Source organism: Engraulis encrasicolus, chromosome 1, assembly GCF_034702125.1.
Source record: "Engraulis encrasicolus isolate BLACKSEA-1 chromosome 1, IST_EnEncr_1.0, whole genome shotgun sequence".
Taxonomy (NCBI): domain Eukaryota; kingdom Metazoa; phylum Chordata; class Actinopteri; order Clupeiformes; family Engraulidae; genus Engraulis; species Engraulis encrasicolus.
Genome location: NC_085857.1, coordinates 41,510,141 through 41,529,796, shown reverse-complemented (window position 1 = coordinate 41,529,796; position 19,656 = coordinate 41,510,141). Strand labels below are relative to the sequence as shown.

Here is a 19,656-nt window from a genome sequence, read left to right as displayed (position 1 = left end):
TTAGAATACACCAAACTATTTCAACACAGAAAACACTTATCCCCATCAGCATACTCTGCTGGGTGCCATCATAGTACAGTACATTTGTGCACCTTTGTCACCTGTGTCATGACATCCACTTTAACCTGCTGTATCTGCCCCCATCTGTGTTCTCCTCTCCCCACCTGGCCTCCCACCCTGTCGTCCATGCATTGTTCTAAAATTAGTAATACAGAAGTCATCAGAAATGCTTAAATTAGGTGCAACGCACCAAATTATAACACTTATCCCCATCACCTTACCTAGCAGACTCTGCTGGGTGCCATCATAGTACAGTACATTTGTGCACCTTTGTCACCTGTGTCATGACATCCACTTGAACCTGCTGTATCTGCTGCCCGTCTGTGTTCTCGTCTCCCCACCCAGAGTCTCCTACCCTGATGTCTATGCATTGTTTTAAATGAGTAATAACTTGCTGTGTGTGTGTGTGTGTGTGTGTGTGTGTGTGTGTTCTCGTCTCCCCACTCCAGAGTCTCCCGCCCTGGCCTCCCTGCAGTGCCGTAATGACTACTCCACACATATCCAGTGCAGCTGGGCCGCAGCCAAGACGCAGCACTCCCAGTTCCAGGCACCACCCCTGCAGCTCTACCACCTGGCCATCTTTAGGAACAGGTTGGTGGTCATCAGGCGTACTGACCCTGGCTGGTGGTTAAGATTATTAATAGATGTAGAAGGTTTTTTCCTGTGACTGCATAATAATTCCTATTATTCTTGGGTATTGCTTTTTGTGTGTTCATTGCTGTTGTCGTTGTGGACATTGTTATTATTAGTAGAGGGAGATTTGTTTTATGACTGTAGTGTTACAAAAGTGTTCATTACTGTTACTGCTCAATTCATTATGGCACAAACACATCAAAAGCGACTGGAGCAACAATGGTAGTGGGCGTAATTGACTTTGTATGGAGGATCTGGCGACAGAATCGACAAAAGCGATTTGGGTGACGAGTTGCGATTTCAGCAACTCGAGCAGTCAGTTGGATTGCTGGCTTTCTGCTTTTAAACGTCATACTCTGTCGCTTTTATTGCTCATTTCGCTCTTGCTAGGAAGAGCTTTGGTCTCTACTGGTGTGTCTGCGTGGTTAGCACGTATGATTGTTCTAGTAATCATCAGATATGCGTAAACAACTTTAACGTTGCATGGATGTTCTATATACGCTATGCTAATATATAAAATGACATGAATTGTATACATTTAAGCATCAAACATAGTTAGTCTGAATATTGTCAAGCAGATTTTAATGTCTCCCCCCCCCCTTTTCCCTTCTAATGAAGGAGCACTGAGTCTCCCTGTGTCCCCAGTCCACCGCCTTCCCATGATGCAACAGGTGACCACCACGGAGCGCAGCACTGCCGCTACAACACCAGCATCTTCGTCATTCACGCCAAAGACTACTTCCTGTTCAAGGTTCCGCACGTGAAGCTGCTGTCTAAGACCATTGACCTCCAGCATGGAGGTACGGTAGAGGCTCAACTGGTCACATTGTTTGTCAGCAATATGACTATTGTAAATACAATTTTGGTGTCCCGCAGCCATGAGTGCCGCGAGGGTGGGGAAGGGTGTTACAGATTGTAAGGGCCCAGCACTGACAGCACTGACAGGGGCCCCTTAGGGGGGCCCAAAATTTGAAACATTCATGGGGCCCAAAATTTCTGGCGGCGCCTTGCTTGCAGCATACAAATCATACTGTATGTGTACAGTTCATACCACAGTCAAACAAAGAGCAGCTACTACTTCAGTACAAACATGTACGCAGGATGTTAACTACACAGGCCGAAGTAAAAAGAGTAATAGTGCAATACATGATTGAGGACCTCTCCCTTTGTGCAGAGCCCTTGTTACAACCGTACTGTCACCAAAATCGTAATGACCAAATCTTAATCTTGTTACATAAGCCTCTCTGTAATGTCGTAGCAATGTTGTTTTGATGTAGTTGAGTCTTTACAGCAAAGAGTGAACAGGCCCGTCGGCGTCTATAAAAGGCTGCAAGGTGTACTGATAACACATAGGAGGCTTCTCAAAATCAAAGCAAATGCCTTCACTTGCTGTGGACATATAGAGGAAGTGGAATTACATTTCTCACAACAATCCCATGTAATCCATCTGTACAGAGAGAATGGGTCCTCCACGTGACCTGTCAGTGAAGGTGACGCGGGAAGGGGACTGGCTGCTGACCTGGCAGAGGCCTCCATCTTCGCAGCCCAACGAGACCCTCACATACCAACTGCACTACAGATACACTGGCCAGCCGTGGACAGTAAGTACAGTAGCACCTCACCTCCACCACCTCCACCACCTCCACCTTACTGTACTTGCTACTAGTGCTGCATAATATACCGAAAATGTATACGATATCGCGATATCAAGAGTGGCGACATGGGTATCGCGAAAATGAATGAATTACCTCTAACCAGTAGAACATTTCTGTGCAGTCCAATCACTCGCTGAATGTCAACAAATGCGCAAAGAGTCCGCCATGACCAAAACCTGCCATGACCAAAGCCACGCCCCCCGCACAGACTGATAAATTAGTGACAAGAAAAACACTCTGCTATATTTCTAAATATTGAGGTATTGCATGCTGTTATCGTGTATCACATTTTTTTTCCGATATCATGCAGATATTACACACTGTGCCTCCTATTCAACATTAGAGACTAGAGAAGGGTAAAGTAGAGAAGGGTAGAGTAGGGTAAGGTAGGGTACAGTAGAGTAGGGTAAGGTAGGGTAGAGTAGAGTAGGGTAGAGTAGGGTAAAGTAGAGTTGGGTAAGGTAGGGTAGAGTAGAGTAGGGTAGAGAAGGGTAAAGTAGAGTAGGGTAGAGTAGGGTAAAGTAGAGTTGGGTAAGGTAGGGTAGAGTAGAGTAGGGTAGAGTAATATGTATTGATCCCGGAGGAAATGAAGGTGTCTAGTAGCATACATAAATACACAGTACACAAGACATTACACACTGTGCCTCCTGTTGAGCATTCATGCATTGGCATGTACAGCTAACGGTCAAACGATGGGTCGACAATAACCCATGAGATGACAGGCAGCCACATTTTCTATTACATTACATTACATTTTCATTTTAGCTGACGCTTTTATTCAGAGCGACTTACATTTGCTATTTTTCAGGGTATTGGTTACAGTCCCTGGAGCAATGTGGGGTTAGGCGCCTTGCTCAAGGGCACTTCAGCCATGGGTGCAAGTGTAGGGAGAGGTCAGGAGGGATTCGAACCTACAACCCCCAGATTGAAAGACCAACTCCCTGACCGTTGCGCCATGGCTGCCCATTTACACATACAGTACAAACACACAGCCCCTTTCGCTTGACCATCTTGTCTCTACATGTTTTTTTTAATAAACATGGTGTTGTGAGGAGGGGCAAGATACTGGCAGCCAATCACGTGAGCAAATGTTTTGACCGACAGCGGTTTCCAACAATAAGAGGTTGAGTTGTGCGCAGCCAGGGTCGCGCAGCAAGGAGGGAAAAAAAAAAAGAAAACCCATATAGAGTGTGTGAATTTGCAGTAGATCCAGGCTATCCCAAAAATCCCTTCAGTTTTCATTAATTCCAAAAAAATATTACACAAAGAAATAAGACATGAGTCACTGCACTAGACTGCTCATCAGTGTTGCCAGATGTGTCTGACCAAATCCCGCCCAAAAGCTTCTCAAAAACCGCCAAAATGCGCTAAATTCCGCCCAAATTCAACAAATTACATTGACTTCTATGGGCCCAAAACGGCTGAAAAAAACACCAAATGGCCAATTTTTCAGATTTTTACCCGCAGACGCTCATCCTAAGTAGCCCAATTGGGCGGGCACCCGCCCAATCTGGCAACACTGCTGCTCATCATGTTGCAAGGCCTTGTGGATGTGCCCTTTAGCTCTGCACGATTCTGTCCCATTTAAAAAAAACAACCTTCAGCCAATTTCAGGCAAAAGGCCTGTCGACCATTTTGCGTCATCTTTTCCTGACCTTGCTGCTGCAGTATGCAATGCATGCTCTCCTCAAGCAAACTGTGCCATGCCCATGAGTGGCCTGACCTTAATGCAAAATTTTTCCCAAACAAGACAAAACCCCCATCCCTACAAGAGCCTCTGTTATTCCAACAATATAAATTCTCATCCCCACAGGGCGGGGGCACTGTGGCGCAGGGCGCTAAGCCCCCCCATTTGGGCTTACATTGCTCGCGGGGACCCCGGTTCGAGTCCGGCCGGGGTCATTTCCCGGACCTACCCCCATCTCTCTCTCTCCCAGTCATTTCCTGTCTACTCTCACACTGTCCCATAATAATAAAGCCCATAAAGCCCCCAAAAATAAACAAAAATAAATAAATAAATAAATCTCATCCCCACTGTTCTGTGCGAACCCAGAGCATCAAGTTTCCGGACCAATGGATCGATCAAAAGGAGTCCCCCTTTACCTGCAGCAAGGTTGGGGATGGGGATGGGGATGACGCAAAGTGTGGAAATCAGAGTTGGTTGTATGGAGGGATATTGCGTTAAGTTTCATCTATTTTTATTATGGTGAAACACAGATCTTCATACTGTTGCATTGTAATGGTAAATGTAGTGAGTAACCTGGTGAATTTATTTTTAGGAATGCAATAAAAGTCTAAAGTCACTTGTGGGGCATAGACTACTGTGGAATGGAATGGCTTTAATTGACAAATCTTCATATGACTTCCAAAAATTAGAGATTGAGATTGTGGTGTGTGTGTGTGTATGTGTGTGTGTGTGTGTGTGTGTGCGTGTGCGTGTGCGTGTGTGTGTGTGTGTGCGTGTGTGTGTGCGTGTGTGTGTGTGTGTGTGTGTGTGTGTGTGTGTGTGTGTGTGTGTGTGTGTGCGTGTGTGCGTGCGTGCGTGCATACAGTACACAGACCATTCATTAGCACAAGTCTTTTGTATTGCTCATACATGTTCTGAGAACTAATGCAAATAGCACAGTCAAGGCACAGGAAGCCAAAGGCGATTTTATTTGTATTTTGCATGTGCATTTACTTTTATTTGCATACACAAATACAATTCAATGTGCTTTACAAAGAACTAAAAAAGAAATAACATGGCCGGTGAAATAATTAAAAAATATATATACCGGTAAATAAAAAATGAAGGTGGTCAAAAACTGAAATCACGGTAGTCGAGAACTGAAATGACGGTAGTCGAGAACTGAAATGAAGACAGACAAGAACTGAAATGACGGCAGTCAAGAACTGAAATGAAGGGAGTGCGTTTCTTGAAAGTGTAGTTGTTAGCCAGTTAGCAACCTGGGTAGTTGTCAATGGGAAAGTGCATTGCAAACGTCAAAGAAGCTAACGTAATTAGCAACTATGGTGTTGAGAAATGCAACTCTGAAATTATGGTAGTCAATCAAGAACTGAAATGAAGGTAGTCAAGAACTGTCTCTCCTTTCTCTCTCTCCCCTTTCTCTCTCTCCCCTTTCTCTCTCCCCTTTTTCTCTCCGCTTTCTCTCTCCCCTTTCTCTCTCCCCTTTCTCTCTCCCTTTTCTCTCTCCGCTTTCTCTCTCCCCTTTCTCTCTCCCCTTTCTCTCTCCCTTTTCTCTCTCCCCTTTCTCTCTCTCCCCTTTCTCTCTCTCCCCTCTCTCTCTCCCGTTATCTCTCCATCCAGGAGCTGGAGGTGCAGGGCCAGGAGCAGCGTCTTGAGGCCTCTGATCTGGAGCCCGGTGCGGAGTACAGCGCCAAGGTCAGAGTCAAGGGCACGCAGCAGGGGGTGCACACGGAGTGGAGCTCACCCGTACACTGGAGGCACAATGGAGGTGAGAAGCACTAGATGCGAAGACTGTAGAATTTATAGTTACAACTAGAAATGCACTCAGACCGCCAAGGAGGATGTTTGATAGAATATTTGACTATGTTACACCCTATTTTCATTTAAGTCTTTCTGTTTTCTTTTTGTGGAGTTAGAAACTGGAATGTCAAAATTGATCCTGTCCAGCAATTCAATTTTGCGGTCACTAGGAGCGTCTAGCTTTCTAGGCTAGCAAAGGTGAAGAATCTTTTTTAAAATCCTGGTTCCGGTTCGTGTTCTGGATCACCACAAAAATGTAATCACTTGTTCCTTCGGTCATTTCCAACAACTCCACAAGGTTTCATCCAAATCCGTGCATAACATTGTGAGCTATCCTGCTGACAAGCAAACAGACAGACAGATAGACAAACCAACGCGACCGAAAACATAACCTACTTGACGGATGTAATTAGCAATTTACAGTGACACAATGCAGGTAAGAAGCATTTGATGCAGTGAACAATGTTACATTGCACATTGCTTCAACCTAGGGCTGCACGATTATGGAAAATATCATCATCACAATTATTTTGGTCAAAATCATTATCATGATTTTTAATCACGGTTATTGATTTTTTGCAGATTTTTGGGAAAAAATTATAACAAGATGAAATATAACCAAGAATTAATTATATACGGGATGAGCAAAATAAAATGAATTGTAATAATTATGTAAAGACAATAGCATGACACTTAGGTGGACAGATTTTTTGCCAGAAATACCAGCCTGTCAGTATGTTCTGGCTTCAAGGACGCTCTCAAAGGTAGATCACTATTTCCACGATTAAATTGACGATTGAAATCACGACTTCGATTTCACGATTTTATCACGATTTTCGATTATTTTCGATTAATTGTGCAGCCCTACTCACCAGTAGTGATGGGCAACCAGGATTCAGAAGCTACGGTGTAGTCCAGTGCCACTGCCACATATTCCAAATGTCTAGTGGTGTCAACAATGATTGATTCGGCGATCCGAATCGATGCGGGGCATTGGCGATCCAGAATTAATTCGGCAAGTTCCAGAATCGATCCGGCAATTTTTTTAAGTTTCAATTACTTCCATGGATATTTTGGGAGCAAATGAATGCTAAATTAAATAAAAGCACTTCAAAACATTGCAAGACTGCTATAGACTGATACAGACTGATAGAAAACAGCCAATAAATTGTTGCTCAGTATCTGACTACTTGTATTGCCTCATCATGACTGATTAAACATTTGCTTTGCTTTCAGTAGAAATGTAATGCATTGCAATGCATTGTAGAATTGAATCGGATTGGATCAGATCGCATAGAATCGAATCGAATCGAATCGAATCAAATCGCTACCTCCCGAATCGTGATCAAATCGGATCGTGAGAGCAGTGCCGATCCACACCACTAAATGACCTACCTAGTTTTATCTGTCCAATTAGAACATTTGGACAGGTAAAGCCAGGTCATTTTGGAATCTGGCACTAGATTGTAGCTTCTAAATCCAAGTTGCCAATTATTGCTGGTGAATTGCACATTGGAGTCCTGTGATTTCAGTATTCTGTAAAATGTCTGTTTCATACAAAATGAACAGTGACTTAATGTACATTTCGACTTTGACATTGAACACTTGCAAGTGTAGGACCAACACTATGAATGCTAAATTCAACTCTAACGTGATTAAACTCTGAAATGTCTGTTGAATTGAGTTGACGCTGCAAAATGTATTGTGTACTGTGTACATTAAAACTGTGATGGACAGATAGCTTATGCTGTTTCCATGTGGGGGTGGAGGTAGTGCGGCAAGCTTTTCAAACAGGTCTCCAGAAAATGTCCATAGTTTTTGTTAACGTTGATGAAATTGGACAGATTATTACTGTGATGTGTGTGTGTGCGTGTGTGTCCATGCGTGTGTGTGTCCGTGTGTGTGTCCGTGTCCGTGTGTGTGTGTGTCCGTGTGTGTGTGTCCGTGTGTGTGTGTGTGTGTGTGTGTGTGTGTGTGTGTGTGTGTGTGTGTGTGTGTGTGTGTGTGTGTGTGTGTGTGTGTGTGTCCGCGCGTGTGTCCGCATGTGTGTCTGTGTGTGTGTGTGTGTGTCCGCGTGTGTGTCCGTGCGTATGTGTGTGTGTGTGTGTGTGTGTGTGTGTGTGTGTGTGTGTGTGTGTGTGTGTGTGTGTGTGTGTGTGTGTGTGTGTGTGTGTGTGTGTGTGTGTCCATGTGTGTGTGTGTGTGTGTGTGTGTGTGTGTGTGTGTGTGTGTGTGTGTGTGTGTGTGTCTCTCTCTGTGTGTGTGTGTGTGTGTGTGTGTGTGTGTGTCTGTGTGTGTGTGTGTCCGCGTGTGTGTGTCCGCGCGCGCGCGCGCGCGTGTGTGTGTGTGTGTGTGTGCCAGCGTCTGTGCCAGGTCCCTCTAATCTGGAGTGCGTGTGGGCCGGGGAGGAGAAGGTGCGATGTAGCTGGGAGCTACGCAGGGACCTCACTCAATATGTCACCTACAATCTGTACTACCACATCAAGCCCACAGCACTGTGAGTCCCCCTCCTCTCCTCTCCTCGCCTCGCCTCGCCTCGCCTCGCCTCGCCTCGCTCTTCTCTTCTCTTCTCTTCTCTTCTCTTCTCTTCTCTTCTCTTCTCTTCTCTTCTCTTCTCTTCTCTTCTCTTCTCTTCTCTTCTCTTCTCTTCTCTTCTCTTCTCTTCTCTTCTCCGCTCCGCTCCTCTCCTCCTCTCCTCTCCTTTCTACCTCTCTCCATCCTTTCTGTCTCCAACTCTCTATTTCTGTCTGACTATGTCTGCCCCCCTCCGCCACTCTTTTCAGCCTCTCCCTCGCTGTATATTTCATTTCACTTCTTCCCTTCCCTTCCTTTCTTTCTCTGCCTATGTGTGACTCTATCTGTCTTGTTTATATGTTTTCTCTGTTTGCCTCTCTCTCTCACGGCCTCCTTTGGTTCTGGCTCTTCCTCCAAATATGCTACCTTTCTTTTTCTCATTGTTAATTTTCTGTTCTCTCTCTCTCTCTCTCTCTCTCTCTCTCTCTCTCTCTCTCTCTCTCTCTCTCTCTCTCTCTCTCTCTCTCTCTCTCTCTCTCTCTCTCTCTCTCTCTCTCTCTCATGCACTCTCTAACCCCCTCTCTCTCTGTCAGTCTGCCTGTGCTTGCCCCCCTCTCTCTTTCTTTCTCCCTCTCTCTATATCTCTCTCTCCTTCTCTCTCTGTTTCTATTTATATCTCTTTCCCTTTCTTTGCCTCCACTTGTGTTTACCCCCCTCCTCCCCTCTTTCTCTCTATCTGTCTCTCACACTCTCTCCACATCACGCCCCCCATTTTTTCCTTTCCGTTTTCTCATTTCCTCCCTCCGTTTACGACACAAAGCGCCGCGCCGGTGCTGGTGTGTTTTTGTTGCAGGAGGGGCCGTTTAATTATGTGATAATGATAAGAAAGAGTGATTTGTATGGTAATTTCTCCTCCCTCCGCTCCCCACAGAGAAAGAACGAACGAAAGAAAGAAAAAAAGAAAGAAAGGAAGAACGAGGGAAAGTAGGTGAAAGCCGTAATGACAGTCTGTCCTTGACGACGTGCCGTTTTAAAGCAGCGCCATCCATCCCATACCACCGGGCCGGCTTTTCACGCACATTGTGTGTTTTTTTCCGCGCTTTCGCTTTAAGAAAGTGTTAGCCTTATCTATTCTTTATTTCTTTTCTCTTTTTGGAAAAAGGGGGTGTGGGGGTTGAGATAACGTTAGCACATCAGATTAGATGGACTTAATTCAATCTCACACTCTCGCTCCCTCACCTGTCTCCTTCTCTCCTCTTTAACTGCCCTCTCCCTATCTCTGTCTCTCTTTGTTTCTCTCTCTCTCCCTCTCCCTCTCTCTCTCTCTCTCTCTCTCTCTCTCTCTCTCTCTCTCTCTCTCTCTCTCTTTCTCTCTCTCCATCTGTCTCTCTGTCTCTCTCTCTCTGTCATTCTCTCTCTGTCTGTCATTCTCTCTCTGTCTGTCTCTTTCTCTCTCTCCCTCTCTCTCTCTCTCTCTCTCTCTCTCTCTCTCTCTCTCTCTCTCTCTCTCTCTCTCTCTCTCTCTCTCTCTCACACACACACACACCTCTCCTATCCTTCTCTCCACTTTAACCATCCTGACACCACCACCTCCCACCCTTCTCTCTCTCTCTCTCTCTCTCTCTCTCTCTCTCTCTCTCTCTCTCTCTCTCTCTCTCTCTCTCTCTCTCTCTCTCTCTCTTTCTCTCTCTCTCTCTCTCTATCACTTCAATTCTGTCTCCCCTTCTTTCTCCTTCACACCTCCTTCCCCCATCCCATCACTCCTCTTCTGCCCTTCTCCACTCATCCCCTTCCCCACTCTTCCTGTCCTCCGCTCCTCCACTCCTCACCCATCACTCTTCTCTCCTCTCCCCAGGCTCTTCTGCCCTTGTCCACTCTTCCTCTTCCCCTGCCCCACATCCTCCTCGCCCATTCCTCCTCCTCCATTCCTCCCCCATCACTCCTCACCCTCCACCCCTCCTCTCCACTCCTCACCCATCCCTCCACTCCTCCTCTCCAACACTCCTCACCCATACCTCATCTCCTCTCCTCCACTCCTCACCCTCCACCCCTCCTCTCCACTCCTCACCCATCCCTCCACTCCTCCTCTCCTCCACTCCTCACCCATACCTCATCTCCTCTCCTCCACTCCTCTCCTCCACTCCTCCTCTCCTCCACTCCTCACCCATACCTCATCTCCTCTCCTCCACTCCTCTCCTCCACTCCTCACCCATACCTCATCTCCTCTCCTCCTCTCCTCTGCTCCACTCCTCACCCATCCCTCATCTCCTCTCCTCCACTCTTCTCCTCCTCTCCTCTGCTCCACTCCTCACCCATCCCTCATCTCCTCTCCTCCACTCCTCTCCTCCACTCCTCTGCTCCACTCCTCATCCACCCCTCTCCTCCTCTGCTCCACTCCTCACCCATCCCTCATCTCTCCTCTCCTCAGGCCTCAGCAGTGCTGCCCTGAGCCCCCCAGGCCTCTCGGCTCCACTGATCCTGATCCAGTGCTCAGCTTCAGCTGTGAGTTCTCCATGGACGAGCCCCTCAAGCCCTTCAAGCCCTCCTCATCCCCACTGATCCAGAATCAGCCCCAGCCCCAGCCACAGCTACATCTACAGCTCAAGGCCGTTCCTATCAAGCGAGAGTTCAAGTCCCACAAGCACAGTAAGTAAGGGTAGGGGTGTGTGCGTGTGTGTAGTTTGTGTGTGTTTGTGTCTGTGTCTGTGTCTGTGTCTGTGTCTGTGTGTGTGTGTGTGTGTGTGTGTGTGTGTGTGTGTGTGTGTGTGTGTGTGTGTGTGTGTGTGTGTGTGTGTGTGTATGTGTGTACATGTGTGTGTGTAGTTTGTGTGTGTTTGTGTCTGTGTCTGTGTGTGCGCGCGTGTCCGCACATGTGCTCATGCGTGTCTTACTTTGTGTGTGTGTGCTCATGGGCGTGCATGTGTGAGCAGTTTATTGCAGTTCAGTGCAAAGGAACTTAATGCAAAGCAGCAAATTTTCAATTCTGTACAGTTCAGTTCAAATCATTAATCACTATTGGCATGGCTATCATCAGGATCCATCTGGCCAGTCCAGATAGCATTAAATTGCCTTACTTAACTTTTCAAAAAGTGAAGAGGGAAGTAAAAGTGGACTCAGTCCTTTCTAATGTTCTGGAGTGACGAAGCAGAATTATAATGTGTAAAATGGTGAATGCAGTTACAAGGAGGTATCATGCAGCCATAAGATTACAATCTTTCTGGCCCTGCCATGGCCAACCGGTAGGGCACTCGCCTGCCATGCGGCTAACCCATGTTCGATTCCCAGCCTGGGTCCTTAGCCGACCCCTCCCTGTCTCTCTCCCCATTCGCTTCCTATCCGCCTCTCACACTGTCCTATCAAATAAAGTCGTAAAAGACCACAGAAAAAAAGTCTTTTAAAAAAAAGATGGGGATTGTAAATGGGAATGCAGTTATACGGAGGGATTTCATGCAACTATAAGATAATAATAATAGTAATAATAATTGTATTTGTATAGCACTGTGTCATACAAGGCATGTAACTCAAAGTGCTTAACAAATGGGAAAAAAAACATTGTTAGAGATGGATTTAAAAGGAGAGGTATAGAGGAGAGGCAGAAATAGCAGGAAGGCAGAGGAAGAAGAGATAGACAGAGATTGTAGAGTCATAAGGTCAACGTAGGTTAGGACCAGGATTCTTAGATGCGTGAGGTCCATAGTGGCTGGGCCTATCATAAGTCATAGATAGTCACACAGAGATTGGGCGCTCAGGTGCGGCCCCTGGTGGCATCAGGGGTGAGGAAAAACTCCCTTTTGCTTGATTCATAGTTTGTAAGGGGGAAAAAAAAACTCAGTGAGGTCTGAGAAAAAAAAACCTATAGTCAGGAAGAAACCTCAGGCAGAGACCAGCGGCCACCTAGGGGAGCCCCCTGCCAGGGCTGGTTGCGAGTAGTAAGGGCGCTGCGGCAGCTGGGACACTATGACGCCTTGGCAGCTAGGAGTTGGCAAGGATGAAGAGGTGGGTCTTCAGCTGCTTCTTGAAGGAGTCGACGGAGGTGGCTGATCGGATCTCGATGGGGAGGGCGTTCCATCTCTTGGGCGCATAGCAGGCAAACGCGGCGTCGCCGATCTTCTTTTGCGGGGGGGTGAGGGTCCTTACAGCTTGGCACCAGTGGACCTGAGAGCTCGAGCAGGGGCATAAAAAGAGAGCATGTCAGAGATATAACTAGGGGCAAGTCCATTTAATGCTTTAAATACTGTGAGCAGAATCTTAAAGTCGATCCTGTATGAGACAGGTAACCAGTGCAGGTCTGCCAAGACAGGAGAGATGTGCTCTCTCATTCTGGTTCTTGTTAGGATTCTTGCCGCAGAATTTTGAATGAGTTGCAAGTTGTCAATTATTTTTTTTTGGGAGACCAGAGAAGAGAGCATTGCAGTAGTCTAGCCTACTGGTGACAACGACATGAATAAGTTTCTCAGATCACAATCTTTCTGATGAACAGCACAGCAGCTAACATCATCCGGCATAGGAAGGGGTATGAATTAGGGATGCACCGATACCGGCCTAGATACTTGCTCATTACACTCGAACTCATACTCGTATTTGTCAAACACATGTCGATACCAGGCACCGATACTGCTATTACCTGAAACAACGCAACATCTCATCACGTTCTGTTGACTTGAAGGCAACATGGGGAAAAAAGTGCTGCCTCATACATTTACAAACTTAAGTTTACATCTACAAGGACATGGAAAGTAAAACAAATATCACAGCTGGAAAAAAGCTGTGCATTTTCATTATGCTGGGGGTAAAAGTATCCATATCGGTACTCATTATCGGCAAGTACAGACATTACTGTAATGTACTCGTACTCATATCGATTTTCAAAAAAAGTGGTATCCGGCATCCCTAGTATGAATGCTTGATAAATAAATGAATCATGCAGGAGGACTGTCGGCCATCAGCCAATGAATATGAATACAAAATAAACAGAGGCAAACAAGAAATGACAGTTGCATAATCGGGTTGAATCTCGCGGAAATGAAACACGCAGAACAAAGACACCCAGAAATGCATCAGATATCAAGGGTGTCAAATAGAGGTGGGTGGTTACATTGGTCACAAAAGGAATAATGTACTTAAGTAGTAGTGCCTTTCTGAACACCCAAGGACACAGCACAAAAGTACTAAACCTCCCTACAGATCCAGTGTTGCCAGATTTTTCTGACCAAATACTGCCCAAAAGCTTCTCAAAAAACGCCAAAATGCACTAAATTCCGCCCAAAATCAACAAATTACATTGACTTCTATGGGCCCAAAACGGCTGAAAAAAACGCCAAATGGCCAATTTTTCCCGTTTTTACCCGCAGGCGTCCAATCTGGCAACACTGTACAGATCTATTGTTGCTGTTGTCTCGTTGTTCACTTGCTCTACATGTGTATCACTTCTAAAGCACCTTTGAGTGTTGTGAAAAGCGCTATATAAAACATATGTATTAGTGTATTATATTATTATTACTAAAACAACAGTAAAAAATAGGACACGTTCACATGGTGCGAGGTATCAGGCAGCTCAAACGGCTTCTTGCTTGCGTTTCCTGCCTAGGGAACAGGCCTCTAAATTTATACCAGCCCACCGGCCAAATCTTGTTGAAATTTCATCTTTGCTGGTAAAAAAAAAGACCAACTAACTAGCCACTTTGACCCATTAGTGAGTATGTGTTTGGCTAGTGAGATTAACATCTACTAGCTATTTTGGTTCCCAAGGCTGTTGAGAAACCGTTGAGAAACACTAGTTTGGAGCCCTGCTTGGGAGCCTTTGCATCTGAGACACTCATCTGGATGACCTAATTCAGCTTGAGGACAGAGGCCAACACAACACTCACACCACTCACACTGAGGCAGTCGCAAACAAGACCAAACATGACAAGATCTAGACAAGACAAGAAATCTAATCTCACCGCACGATTGTACAGTATAATGCACTCCTCCTAACGCTCCATATCCCTCTGTCCCCTCAGCTACTAGTGTGACAGGGACGGCCAGATATGGCTGATCAAACACAGATAAGAGTAATGCGGGAGATCAAAGAAGGGCTCAGGGACAGGGTGTGCTTCTAAGTGCTGGTTGGAAGTTTAGACATGGATTCCCTGTCCGATTTGTATGTGTATCTGCCCTTTATTTCTTTGTTTATTAACCCTTTAGCGCAGAGCCTATGTTATAACCTTACTGTCACCAAAATTGTAATGGCTATGTCTTAATCTGTTATTTAATGCTCTCGGTAATGTCATAGCAATGTTGTTATGATGTAGTTGAGTATTTTCAGCAAATAGGGAATAGGCCCGCCAGCGACCCCATCTACAGTACACGAAGAGGCTTCGTGTAGCGCTGGTATAGTGGCTAGAGAGCTTGCCTTAAGATGAAATGGTCGCAGGTTAGTATGCCATGACACGGTGCTGTTAGGATTATGGTTGGTGGTCTACCATCGATCAGGGGTGTGTTTCGAACTCATTTCGGTTCAGGGGACTTTTTGAACATTTATTCAAAGTGTGCCATCCAGACCAGTAACATACGTAATTGAGAAACATTGCACAATCACATGGATAGCATTCGGAATCACATTGCTAGTCAATCACCTCAGAGTCGATGGCAGGGGGTATATCAATAGCATTGACTGTAAATGCAAGTGTTGAAAGTATAACAACAAAATAATCCTTTTGACTCTCTCCATCTCCCCATACTTTCTGTGCATGCCAGACATTTACCAACTCACACATTCACACACTGATGAAGATGGCTGGCATACAACAGTGGTTCTTAACCTGGGGTGCGGGCACCCCCTGGGGGTGCGCCAGAGATTTCAGGGGGTGCGCGGAATTCTGTGTGTGTTGAGGTTGTGTCCAAAACATTATAATTAGGCCAATTCGAAACCAAATTTAAACTTGTTTTGGTCCCCATGTCAAGTCATTAAGGTATTGTGATGAATGTTTCAAGCAAGAATCATTGTGATAAATCACTTAAATCATTTTTTTAGGGCATGTAGAAGTGCAGACGTTTGGGTTGGGGGTGCGCGACTTGTCTTGGTCACAGGTAAGGGGGTGCGTGACGAAAAAAGGTTAAGAACCACTGGCATACAAGATGCCATGCCATGCCATACAGTATTGAGTATTGAAAACCTGTACTTTCAGATATCTGCAACAATGTTGCATTTTTTGCAGCAAAATTGCAATTAATTTACATGCTCTTTTCTTTCTCTGCAAGTGTGGGGCCAGATTAAACCATCTGGCATGGCCACATTCGGCCCCCAGGCAGGCCTTATGTTTGACACCCCTGGTCTAGATGGTTTAGAACTAGGCAGAGAGAGTAGAGAGAAAGAGAGAGAGAGATTCCATCGGCCCATTGTTTCTGGGTTCTACAATTGCAAGGGGGGGAGACCTAAGGACTGTTCTATTCATTGTAGGAGTATTATGACACGCCCCTTTATGCAGATCGGAACCTGGTCATGTTAGGTGCCCATACAGTAGCAACCTATTACATTGGCATATCTCTATATACTTGAAGAATCTCTGGTTTAGGTGTCCAGATAGCTTGGGACGGACTGTTCAGTCTGCATGTATACAGTCCCACTGGATAAAAGAGCCAGCTAGGCGAACTGTACTATTTTCTACAACATTGTAAATGAAGTCTGACAACCTCCAGCTGGGTGAGAGGGAAACAGCTCCCAGAGGAACAGTATGTTCCTTCATAGGTGTGGATGTCACAGCCAGTAGGAATCAACAGTGTTGAAACGGAAAACAGAATGAAACCCTATTGGATGATGACAGTGCGTGTACAAACTTGTGTCTGGTAGCACTAGTGTGGATAAGAATAGAGCGGCTCAATATCAGCCTGGAAACGTGGTCACGCACGCGCGAACGCACGCACGCGCACGCACACACGCCCGCGCGCACGCACGCACACACACACATGTGTGCGCGCACACACACACACGTCTTGACACACTGAAATGTATTCACACACACGCGCGCGCATGCACGCACACACACACAAACACACACACACACACACACACACACACACACACACACTCACACACACACACACACACACACACACACACACACACACACACACACACACACACACACACACACACACACACACACACACACACACACGCACATACACACGTCTTGACACACTGAGATGTATTTCTCACTGTGAGAACATGCAGTCCACCTTTAGTTTTTCCAGAACAGTTGTCTGCATTACACTCTTATAGTGTTACCAAAGCGCTTAAAATATAAACATGAATGAAATAGATCAAAAGGTATATAATATATGGTGTATATTACGAGCATATTATAGGTATAAATGTGTATATTATATGATTTAAACATAATACGCATGACCTAGCTCAGAGAGAGAGAGAGAGAGAGATGAAACAAGCCATGAAATTAGTAATTCATCTCTTGTTTGAAGTGATGTTGATTTTATAGTAAAAGCCAATTTGTACCTGTGCTGCCCTCTTGTGTTTGTGTGCTGTACTACTGTGACCTGAGCCCCGGAGTATGGCACTATAATGTAACTAAAAAGTAATCATAACTAATAATAACTAATAATAGTGTACATATTCGATCCCCTCACTGATTTACAAAGAAAAGTGTTACTTATTACCGTTGGCTAAAACTCTCAGAAACAAATAAGGTGTAAATAAAGGTGTTTTTTTCCTCCAAAGGGACCTCTCAAATGTGAAGACCTAGACATGGTGTTCAGTGAAGGCTGTCATGTTTATGCCCCAATACTTTATCTGCACAGTAGAAATTGCAGTGCTAAGTCAACACTCAGAGAGTAATCTTAGACCAGATGCGATCTAGAGGATGTTACATCAACTCTCTTAGAGTCGAATTAACACTGTATTTTGTTTTACCATGTTAGCCTTATCACAAGACCTTGACATAGTTCTGTAATTTATTTCTTCTTTTGTGGTTGTTTGTAGAAGAAACGGTTCATAAGTGTGTATTGTAAAATATAATGTACTCTGACAGATTGTTTCAAGAAGTTGAGCTTCTCCTCTGGGTGACTGTGGCTCAGAAGGGATGCTGGTGTGATTCCATCTCCTCCTGGCGAGGTCGAAGTGTCCTTGAGAAACATACTGATTACCCCATCCTGATACCAGTGTGCAGGTTGGCGTCTTGTATGCCAGCCATCTTCATCAGTGTGTGAATGTGTGAGTTGGTAAATGTCTGGCATGCACAGAAAGCATGGGGAGATGGGGATGGTCATACACATTGCTTTGTTGGACATTGGTACTCACTACTGAATCTATTTCTGAAGGAACTGTTAAATTAAGTGGTACCAAAACCTCTGTATAAACAATTACAGCTAATTATTGTCCTGTGTCCGCTAGCCCAGCCACCCAGGCCCATAGGCAGGGAAACCGACAGAGTGGGGAGACAAAGTGGTCAGTTGTCCCGTGCCCATGGAGAGAGGGGACCCCGAATCCTGTTTCCATGTTCATAATCCCAGGCCCACATGTGTGTGTTTGGAGACATGGTAGAGGGCTGATGGCTGAATGAGACCTTACCCAATCTGGGTCCCGTTAGAAGCATAATATTATTTCATGTCAATACGAAAAAAGAACTATTTCGTCCTATAGTAAAATGCATTCCACATGCCCATAATGTCATATACATATAAGCTAGACCTTATCCAACCTTGGCACAGTTAGAAAGATTAGCCCACTGGAGAAACTCACATTTATAGTGTGTGTATATAGTGTAATCCTAGTGCATGTGGATAGTGGATACTAAAATCTGTTGTTTGCTGTCTCGTGTCTGTGTCCACTAGTCCAGCCTCTACGGCCCACAGGTGTGCGTGTGGAGGACAGGGAACAGGACTGGCATCTGAGCTGGATGCTACCCAGCCTGGGCACCTTTAGAAACATTAGCCCACCGGAGAATCTCCCATTTATACATGGGTTCTACATTTTTGTTTTCTCCTGGCTGTGTGACACACGCTGGGCACAACTCAACCTCTCATTGTTGGGAACTAAACACAGTGAACCCATGAGTAGTGTAATCCTAATGCATGTAAATATTGAAATCTGTTGTTTGCTGTCCCGTGTCTCTATCCGTAGTCCAGCCTCCCAGGCCCGCAAGTGTCCGTGTGGAGGACAGGGGACAGGACTGGCGGCTGACCTGGACGCTACCCAGCCTGGGCACCGTTCCCATCGCTACGGAGATTTACTACTGGAGCCCAGACGCACCGGTGAGGAAAGCGGACACCACCCAGCAGCCGGGGCCGAGCAGAGCAGGCCGTCAAAAGATATAATTTACGCTGAAGGACGAGTTAAACGTCCGACGAAAAGCTAATTTAATAACGAGGCAAAAAAAAATGTCTGCTCATTTATTTTCGTCCGTGTGATAAGGCGGTCGACGGACTGTGCCGGCGTAAGTGCAAATATTGATGGGTCAGCTTTATACTGTACTTTACCAAAGTACACAAGGGAGCGTTTTTGAGTTCACTCTACTTACTGTAGACACTTTCACTTAGGCTGACTTTGCACTTTATTCTAATCGATGGCAATGAAGGGCTATGATGTCAGACATGGGCCATATGACTGCTCAAAATCGACCTTTAAAGTGTTACGTACTGCACAAGCGCTGATTATGTGGCCTTTTTACATTCCTGTTTGATACTTCTTATCATTATTTCAGTTTAAATGTACATTTCTGCTTAATGCACTTTCCTCAAACTCTTCCTCATGTTTGTCATATAGTTATAGTTATAGTTGTTCCAGTTGCTGTAAATTTGTACTGCAGTTCTGCTTTTTGAAATTGTCAATCCATCTATCAAGTCGAGTCACATTTATTTTTATATCCCATTTTATAAACAGAAAGGCAACGCAATTGACTTCATAAACAACAACAACAAAATAAATAAAATGGAAATGTGGGAATTAGGATAGAATATAAAATGGTAAAGACAAAGTCAATCTCTCTCTCCAACAGGAGCACAATAAGACTTTATCCATGGAGGCTGGTGTCACCTCTCACTCCATCCCGACGTCAGGGCTGAGGCCGGCGGCGCGCTACCAGGCTCAGGTCCGAGCTCTGGTGGACACCTCCAGGAGCACCCACTACAGCGGATACCCCTCCCCGTGGAGCCAGCCCGTCACATGGACCACTCGCTCAGGTGAGATTGAATGATTGATTGATTGATTGATTGATTGATTGATTGATTGATTGATTAATTGATTGATCTATTCATCTATCTCAGTGGTGCTCAAACTGTGGTACGTGTACCACTGGTGGTACTTGAGAC

At 45.4% G+C, this 19,656-nt stretch overlaps 1 protein-coding gene across 1 annotated transcript in view; it reads left to right on the top strand.

The window, feature by feature from the left end:
- The window catches only part of LOC134457263 (cytokine receptor common subunit beta-like), a 41,772-nt gene that overhangs the window by 2,132 nt on the left and 19,984 nt on the right, over window positions 1–19,656 (top strand). The window contains exons 3-10 of the mRNA XM_063209179.1: window positions 510–651; window positions 1,339–1,493; window positions 2,149–2,294; window positions 5,656–5,803; window positions 8,197–8,332; window positions 10,778–10,995; window positions 18,470–18,600; window positions 19,344–19,527. Coding sequence (XP_063065249.1) covers window positions 510–651; window positions 1,339–1,493; window positions 2,149–2,294; window positions 5,656–5,803; window positions 8,197–8,332; window positions 10,778–10,995; window positions 18,470–18,600; window positions 19,344–19,527 — 1,260 coding nt within the window. The remainder of the gene's footprint in view (window positions 1–509; window positions 652–1,338; window positions 1,494–2,148; window positions 2,295–5,655; window positions 5,804–8,196; window positions 8,333–10,777; window positions 10,996–18,469; window positions 18,601–19,343; window positions 19,528–19,656) is intronic.